Genomic DNA, 9,029 nt, shown 5'->3' with positions numbered 1-9,029 from the left:
TGCAACAATGAAAGAGACCGTAGGACATGTTGCACACAATCCCTCTCCCACTTACTATCAATATTCTCCCCATTCACCTTATATTGATCCATGCAAACACCATCTGAAAGAGGACGCTCCCAGGGCGCCTCAAGGTTAGCATGAGTCTCACGGTGTGAATATTAAGGGAGAAACGTGAGTGAAAAAATGACGTATCATATACATCTTTTCCTCCCACTGAGTATTTTAACAACCTAGGGTTTAATTTATTTGGGAAAAATACGGCTAATCATTTGTACTAAGTGATTGTTTAAGTTTGCCCAAAAGTAACATTTACTTTGGAAAGTTAAATAATTTTGATTAATATTCGCTAGACACTTTAACAAATACTAATCAACAATTGCATGCTTGTAGCAAATCTATTTAATTCACCTTTCTAAGTAGGTTCCTAGGTAGGGGTGTTCCCTCCGTCATCTTAAGTACCCCAACCTAGCTAGAATCCACCTTAGACAAAAGGACCCTTATAGATATATTTTCTATAAATTTAATCTTTTATTGAAATCAATTTAATCTTATTACATTGATTAAAAAAATATTAATCTAATTTTTAATCTCATTAGAAATTTATGAACATAGGTCTATCTGAACCATATTTTAAAACTATTTTAAAAAATGATTTTACCTAAGTTTGCATGCAACTCTTAGTTATTGATTTTAATTTCTAATTTCATTTATTTATAACTCTTATAAAGTAAATGAAACAAATTAAAACCTACATTGCATTGATTGACATACTTTATAAAATTATAACGTTTATAAGATTACCTAAAGTAATGTCATGCATTTTGCAATGTTCATTTCATTACCACATATATATAACAAAGTAATGAAATTAAATAACATACATCAAATGCATACATTCAAACTATATATTATAACGATTATAATATAAATGATGCATGGCTATGTTATTTATGCATGCAAGCATATTATAACACTTATATTATATGATGCATGAGCATGCTATAAAATAAAATCATGCATATACATATATTATAGCACTTATAATATAAATGATGTATGAAATTAAATACATAACCTATGGTGGGTTTTGATTCAATATGACATACAATATGACATATAAGAAAAAACATACATCATATGTATATTTAATTCAAACAGTTAATAGGCCGAGATAGGACACCTAAAAGGAAATTCAAAAGGCTAACTATTACAAGAGCAAGAGTCCTCTGGTTCGAAACAGGTGAACCAGGCCTTGAACCGCTCGAACCGAACCACCATTCAACAAACTTTTTGCAGTGATCGTGTAGCAAAAAGGATATGCGATCTTGTAGCAAATGTTACATGATCGTGTAGAAAAGTCTACACGATCATGTAGTATTAGATACACGATCGCTTAGCAAATGCTACACAATCGTGTAACAAAAGCTACAAGATCGTTTAGCAAAAGTTGCACAATAGTATAGCTATAGCTACACAATCTTGTAGAACTACTTCTTCTTCTTCATTGAAACAGTGCTCAACAACTCTTCTTTGAAACTCCTTGGGAACAGCATGAGCGACTCAAACTTATAAATTACAGACTCTATAGCAAGAGTAATGCCCAAAAACGCATGGGCCTTTACAAACAAAATTTGTAAACAAAGAAAGCCTTAAAACTAATTATCCTATCCCTAAACATCCATCAACAAAACCACATTCACAATCATTCATCACATGAACAGAATGCAAAATTTGTAAAACCCACCAACACTGTAAAACTGATTCAATAAAAGAATGGAATTTGGGATCAGAAAACCAACACCCTGACTTTGATACCAATTGAAGGAACTCTAACTAGAGAGAACCGTGAATGGAAGATAGAACGACCTAAATTCCATTTTTCATTGAATATAAGTTTTACAGTAACAAGAACAAGATATGCATTTACATAAATTATAGCATGCTTTAAAAAAAACTTAAGGTTTCAGAAACCCTTACCTTTGAAGAACGCTTTATTCAAGAACTCCCTCGAACAAAACATGAACGAATCACCTTCTCCACGCGGGTCTCCTTCAAACGGGAAACCACCACCTGAGAACCCTCCGTATTCTCTTGAGATAAAGGATTCAAGCAAGAGTTGTGGGCTTTGCTTGAATCTTTGGAAGAATGAAGGAGATTGAGAGGAGGAGAGGGAAGAGAAGAAATTTTCTTCTTTGTATTTGTTTTTCTAGAGAGAACTCTTCTCTCGACGTTTTTCTAGGAAGAAGATGAAAATCTCACCCACCCTTTTTTCACACAACCCACGTATATTAACGGAGAGAAAATAGGAGAAGGGAGTTATAACTCCTTCCCTTTAATTAATTTCAAGTATATTAATAATATATAAATATAATAATTACTTTATATATATATATACACTATATATTATATCAAATATAACATATAGCCTATAGTTTTATATTGTATCAAATACAACATAATTTATAGATTTTATTTTCTTTCAACAATACATGACATTTAAAATAAATCACATTTATATTAAATTCACTTATATGAATCTCATCCATATAATTGATATTTGGATCATATTCAAATATTTAATTCCTCTCAATATAAATCATATTTATATTAAATTTAGTTACATGAATCTCATTCATATAATTAGTATTTGAATCATATTCAAATTTCTCTCATATTACCTTAAATTATAGTGTATCAAATACAATTATTAATTATATCACATTTATAATCAATTTAATTAATTATATCATATATAATTAATTCCCACAATAATTTGAACACTTCAAATTAATCCAAAACTAATTCTCAATTAAATTCCTATTGAGATACAGATAAGACCTTATGGACCTGTAGATTGAAGATCTAACAGTACTCAGATAATTAATTAAACTCTTTAATTAAATTATCCATCATCCTTTAACTGTCGGTCACTCCACTAAAGACCAACAGTTGTACTCTTCGCACTACAGATAAACTTCTGTGTTCATTGGATATAACCAATCAACAGCGCGATGACCCTTCACAAATTGCTCGTAAGTACAACTAGGCCAAAATTACCGTTTTGCACTATAGTTACATCTAACTCCATAAGTACCACTGATTCCTCTAATAAACAATAAGTCATAGTCCAACTATGACCAAGTTCCTCTCGGGACAGAAGAAGGTGTAGCCACTATGTTCAAGACTAGGAATCAGTCCTTAATGGAGCAATTTATCTACTTGCCCCTGCATCGGGGAAGGAGTGAATTCTGTCTTGTGTAGTTGTGTTTCCAGCTCACCAGTCAGACGAATCCCCAAAATGGTAGGTTTGTTGAATTGGCAATCTGGCCACTCTTACCCATACAAATCAAAAGACCGCCTTCATGAGCAAAAGTTCACAACTCATTCAGGATTTAGGTCATGTCAGCTATGGTCATCCTAGTGAAATGTAAGTCTCTATTATTAACAACGTTATATAAAAAGACTAACCATTTCGTAGCCGGTCTTATACAAACTCTTTGTATATAATACCCCCACTCACATGTCTTCACATGAATAATTAGGATCAGATCATTTGTAGCAGTTTACAACACTTGTAACACCTACAAAGCGGGTCGTAGTCATAGTGTCACCAAGATTAGGTACCCAACCTTATCCATCTACTACAGACCGTTTAGGTTATTATTTAAACAAGATCCACTTATCCATCTACTACAGACCGTAGATGTCTTCACAGACCGTTTAAGTTATTATTTAAACAAGATCCACTTATCCTTTGTTCCTGATAGATGACCTTCAAGTTTGTATCCCTTCAGGATGGGAAGAGCTAACGTCTTCCACATCATAAAATTACCTCTCTCCAACTTGGTGCTGGTTATCTGATTCAGCAGTTGATTAAGAGGAGGTATGCTGAACTTCGACGATTCACCGATCACGTTAAGTCCTGTGATAATGGCATCTGCCATAGTAGATCTGATACCAAGTTAGAAAATATAAAGAGATGGAAACTGAATCGTTTACATCTTCTTTGTGTACGATCGAGTCACGCGGTTAAACAATGCAAGACAACCTTGTTGTTTACCTTGTACTAAGAGACAGAGCCTTGGATACTAAGCGATAGTAGTATCGCCTACCTTATCGTACTAAACGATGGAGCCTCGGAAACTAAGCGTTAGTGATATCGCTTACCTTACCTTATCGTCTACCTTGTCTTGCTAAGTGATGGAACCGCGAAAGCTAAGCAATACTAGTATCGTTTACCTTTTTCGTACTAAACGATAGGACGTTATCGCCTACCCTTTCGTTATACACAATGGACTCTATGCACTACACGATAAATGATGTATTCAATCGTTTAGTTGATCATTGTACACAATGAAATCAATTTACTAAGCGATAGACAGAGTGATGTTGGCTTTTGACTCTTCGTATTCTATATATTTCATTGAAAATGGGCAACATGCCCGATTTATACATTGTTTCCTATTTTAGGGATTCAAAGAATTAAAAGAATTATATACTAATCAACTAATAAAATGAGGACACATGGTTCAATACATGAGGAATGAATATTTGTTTGTTATCACCAATCGTAATAGAAATCTTGGAGCTCTAAATGGAATAATTTTTCATGACTCTCCACAGTGACATGACAATCTTCAACTGTTGACTCCTCCTTAGTTGCCGTGACATTTTCTCTAACACTGTGGGCTTATTTTGCAGATTTTCTTCCTAGCATGGCCCATACTGTAAAGTTGGGTTGGCCCAGAACCCAACACTTTAGCGACTTTGTGCATCGTAATTTGCGGCCCAATCAATAGTGCACTTATTAGAGCTTAAATACTCATTGTCATTGATGATCGTTAAGACTTTTATTTATTTATTATTTTGTGAGATTAATCCTTCATCTTACGAAAGGAAATAGAAATTAAACAATCGAGCTATAGTAAAATTTCCAAAGAAAAAAATCAATCCAAAAAACACTAAATTTGAGCTCATTTAAAGCAAATCGAGTATAACTTGAGTTCATCAAAAATAAAACTTGAATCCATATATGTGGTAAATTTCTAATGTTTGTTACGGCATTAAATAAGTGAAATAAATTTCTCGAACAACTCTTTTGGCAAGGCAACATTATTGCAGGAATAAGATAGTAAAAAAAATTCATATTTGGTATATTCTTATTGAAATTGTCAATGAAACTGGAAATATAGCATTCTCATTCTTTGGAGGAGCTTCTTTTTAATAGTAAAAAGAAAAGACCCATCTAAATAAGCATTATAATCATATTATTGCAGATATCCAAATTGGTCAATTATTAGAGTAGAACCATTCTCGGAAGAGTCTATAATTAAGAAAAATGGCAAAACCATTCATATCTCTCTACTTTTGCGTGTAAGTTAACGATGGAAGAGATCTCCCAATTTCTCTCCCACCCATTTCAAAGTGGTTCAACAAATAACTCCCATTTCTTTCCCTTTCCCCTTCTTTATACATACTTTAATTACTTACCTTACCAATTTTTCCAATTTCCCTCTTCTTTCTTTTTCCTCATTATTCTACCTTCTTCCTTCAATACTTGAAATCTTCAGTTGCACCTACCAGGCTTATTTTTATTTCCCCATTTCTTAGCCAACAATGACCTAGCATTATTTTATTATCTCCTTCCTCATATTCTCCACACATTCACTTCATTTCCTTTCCTCTTTTCATTTTAAAACAACCTCCATCCATCCATTTACCACTATTCAATGGCCTCCTTTCCACCATTTTCGCCTAATGCAAGATCAATAACAACCCATTTTTGCAAACTCCAAAACAGTTATTATTCTTTCAAATTCAACGTTGGTAACACCTCGTGTCTTCGTCCCAGATGCCACGGCAGTGACCGTGATTTAAACCGACGATGTAACTCCTGCATTGTGATAGCAAGCGGCCGACGTACTAGCCCACGAAGCGTGGGCTTGGTAAATGGGAAGAAGGTAAATGGGGTTCACGTCATTGGGGAGGCTCCGCTTTTCTCCGGCGAAAAAAGGGGGCCGTTATTGGTGGAAGAAAGCGGAGTTGATGGAGAAAAGCCTCTCCATGATTGTCTTCTTGGGAGGTTTGTAGAAGATAAGTTTGTTTATGGACAAACGTTTATTATTAGATCCTATGAAATTGGACCTGATAAAACTGCCACCATGGAAACTCTCATGAATCTTCTTCAGGTTTGTTTGTTGAAAGCATATAAATGGATATAATTGATTTAAATAATACATTAGCATATTAACTTGAGTTCTTTATTTAGCGATGATTTATTATGAGGTGATATGTTTGAACTTAATGCAATCTTATCTTTGTTTAATTCCTTTATAAAGGGGAAAAAATGAAGTATATAAAGTAAGGGGTTTGATGATAATTGAGAATAATAATGAAATAAAATTAAACAGGAAACTGCGCTGAATCATGTAACGTGCTCGGGGCTGGCCGGAAATGACTTTGGCGCTACTCGGGAGATGAGCCTCCGAAAACTGATTTGGGTTGTTACACGTGTTCACGTCCAAGTTCAAAGATATAGTTGCTGGTAATATTAAAAACCAAAAGAAAAACGCTTTCAATTTTTGTGAAATGAAGATATATGTTTCAAAAACTTTATGTTATGATTTGGATGTTGCCTGTCCAAGTCCAACCGTAGGATTCGAACTCTCAACGTTTGAATTGAAGTTATTAAACTAAATCATACAGGGGAGATGTTGTTGAGATAGACACGTGGGTTGACGCAGCAGGCAAAAATGGAATGCGGCGTGATTGGATCATAAGAGATTACCATACTCGAGAAATTATTACTCGAGCCACTAGGTACTTACGTATCCTACTACACATTAAAAATTATAACCTCTATTCATGTTTCATTAATATTCTCTATAACATTATTTCTAAGTTGCGCAACTTTTTTTTTGGATTTCAGCACCTGGGTTATTATGAATAAGGAAACAAGAAGGCTGTCAAAAATACCGGACCAAGTAAGAGAAGAGTTAACTCCATTTTACCTCAACAGAATCGCCATCCCCTCGGATGAAAACGATAGTGAAAAGATCGACAAGCTCACCGATGAAACCGCCGAGAGAATCCGATCAGGCTTAGCTGTGAGTAGCATAACTCACCCTTTGTAAATTTAAGATGCAATCAAACTAATTATTAACACGTCCATGTCCAATCTAAAAAAATATGAATATGTGATAAAAATTTCATACCATAGTTATTAACATTGATATCTGTCTTGCAGCCTAGATGGAACGATATGGATGCCAACCAACATGTCAACAATGTTAAATACATTGGGTGGATTCTAGAGGTACAAAATATTTAACGTTAGCTAAAGTTTTAAAATTGTGTCAAATAAGTCCATAAATTTTGTGTCTTATAAGTTTTTAAACTGGTAATTTATCGGAACATTAGATAAGTTAAAAACCCAGTTAAATTTGTAATATAATATAATATTTATATAATTTTGCAGAGTGTACCAATAAATGTGTTGGAAGATTTTGATCTGACGAGCATGACGCTTGAATATCGAAGAGAATGCAGGCAATCCAATCTGGTGGAGTCGTTGACAACCACCACCGCGACAACAGCCGCCGAAGACCGTCGCAACAACCTCCAGTACACTCACCTTCTTCGTATGCAACCCGATAAGGCTGAAATTGTGAGAGCTAGAACTCAATGGAATTCCAAGCCCAAACAAAATATTACTAAATAATCACCTCTTTAAATTTCTTACACCCTTTCTTTTTTTTCCTTTCAAACATTAATTCTTCTGTTTCATATTGGTTTTTTTTTAGGACTATTTGTCTGTCGTCCAAAGCGATCTCTACCAATTAATAATTTTATTTTTTTTTATTAAGAGTCGCGATGTGACTGTCACTCTCATAATTGTTGGAGGGTTTTTTTTTTTTTTTTAAATTTTTTACATTTAACCCTGTAAAACTATTTAGTTGAATAATTTCTTGGAACTGCATTTTCATTATTTTTTTGATTTTGTGTTCATGATGTTTTGAGGTTGTTTGGAAACTAGACCAACTAATCCAAAACTCATGATTCAGAAGTGCAAGAGACATAAAAGGGCCCATAATAAGCTTTGACACATAGAATATAAAAAGTCAAAAGAATTTTCAAATCTATTGCAAATTCACAGGTTAATTGAGGTTTATATTTAATTCATATTTCCCCAGTTATTTCTTCCCTCTTTTCATTTTTCCTTTTCGTCCGTTATATATTCCCTTCCTCTATCTTAGTTGTTATTCTCTCCCTAACACTGTATGCCAAATAGCACACCATAAATAGATAAATATCAGTACCAAGGCTCTCATTTTTTAGTCGTCAAGCCGGTTCATTTTTCATCATCTTATCTTCTTCCTTTCTTCTTCTCTTACATGGTATCAGAACTTTAGGCCTCCTTTTTTGTTTTTTCTCTTCCATGGTGTCAAGTTCAGGAACATCAGAAGAACAATCAACTCAGCCGGTGACGTACTTTCCAGGTACTCACTCCCCCAATCCACCTCCAGCCAACATCTCTGTCTCCTCACCCTCTTTCACTCCACCAGCAACTCATCGAATCCCACCCCATTCTATCCGAAATCCAACCTTCCCTCCTCAACACGGCCCTTCACCGCCGCATTTTCATCCACAGTACGTCGGTTTTCTGCAAATTATCCTTACCCACCCCAAGTACCACAAAATCCTTTCTCCACCCTCCCATCCCCTCAATCACCAATTGCTAATTTTCCTCACATGTCTCAATCCCTCACTATCAAACTTAACGACTCCAACTATCTCCTCTGGAAAAATCAGCTCCTCAACTTGATTATAGGCAACGGCCTTGAAAGTTTCATCGACGGCACTTATCTTCAACCTCCCAAGTATCTCGACCCTTAGAGAACACAAATGAATCCTTACTTCTACTACTGGCAAAAATGCATTCGAACCATCGTGAGTTGGTTCTATTCCTCACTCAATGAAGATAAAATGGGCGAAATCATTAGCTATGAATCCGCATTGGAAATCTG

At 34.7% G+C, this 9,029-nt stretch overlaps 1 protein-coding gene across 1 annotated transcript; it reads left to right on the top strand.

Moving 5' to 3' along the window:
• The first annotated feature begins 5,521 nt into the window (after nucleotides 1–5,521).
• On the top strand, nucleotides 5,522–7,808 carry LOC120083717 (palmitoyl-acyl carrier protein thioesterase, chloroplastic-like). Its single transcript, XM_039039566.1, has 6 exons — nucleotides 5,522–6,191; nucleotides 6,414–6,547; nucleotides 6,709–6,822; nucleotides 6,932–7,109; nucleotides 7,250–7,318; nucleotides 7,481–7,808. Exons 1-6 carry the CDS (start codon nucleotides 5,733–5,735, stop codon nucleotides 7,721–7,723), a joined length of 1,197 nt encoding a protein of 398 aa, XP_038895494.1. The 5' UTR covers nucleotides 5,522–5,732; the 3' UTR covers nucleotides 7,724–7,808.
• The last annotated feature ends 1,221 nt before the right edge of the window (nucleotides 7,809–9,029 follow it).

The sequence above is a fragment of the Benincasa hispida genome, chromosome 8 (genome assembly GCF_009727055.1).
Source record: "Benincasa hispida cultivar B227 chromosome 8, ASM972705v1, whole genome shotgun sequence".
Classification (NCBI taxonomy): Eukaryota; Viridiplantae; Streptophyta; class Magnoliopsida; order Cucurbitales; family Cucurbitaceae; genus Benincasa; species Benincasa hispida.
Note: the sequence above shows the minus strand (reverse complement) of the source record. Positions and strands in the feature narration are given on the sequence as shown.

Excerpts from the sequence above, each read along its gene's own strand:
- LOC120083717 (XM_039039566.1), top strand. The coding sequence starts at position 5,733 with ATGGCCTCCTTTCCACCATTTTCGCCTAATGCAAGATCAATAACAACC. Across the intron at positions 7,110-7,249 it reads GAATCCGATCAGGCTTAGCT|CCTAGATGGAACGATATGGA; the intron begins GTGAGTAGCATA and ends TCTGTCTTGCAG. Across the intron at positions 7,319-7,480 it reads ACATTGGGTGGATTCTAGAG|AGTGTACCAATAAATGTGTT; the intron begins GTACAAAATATT and ends ATAATTTTGCAG.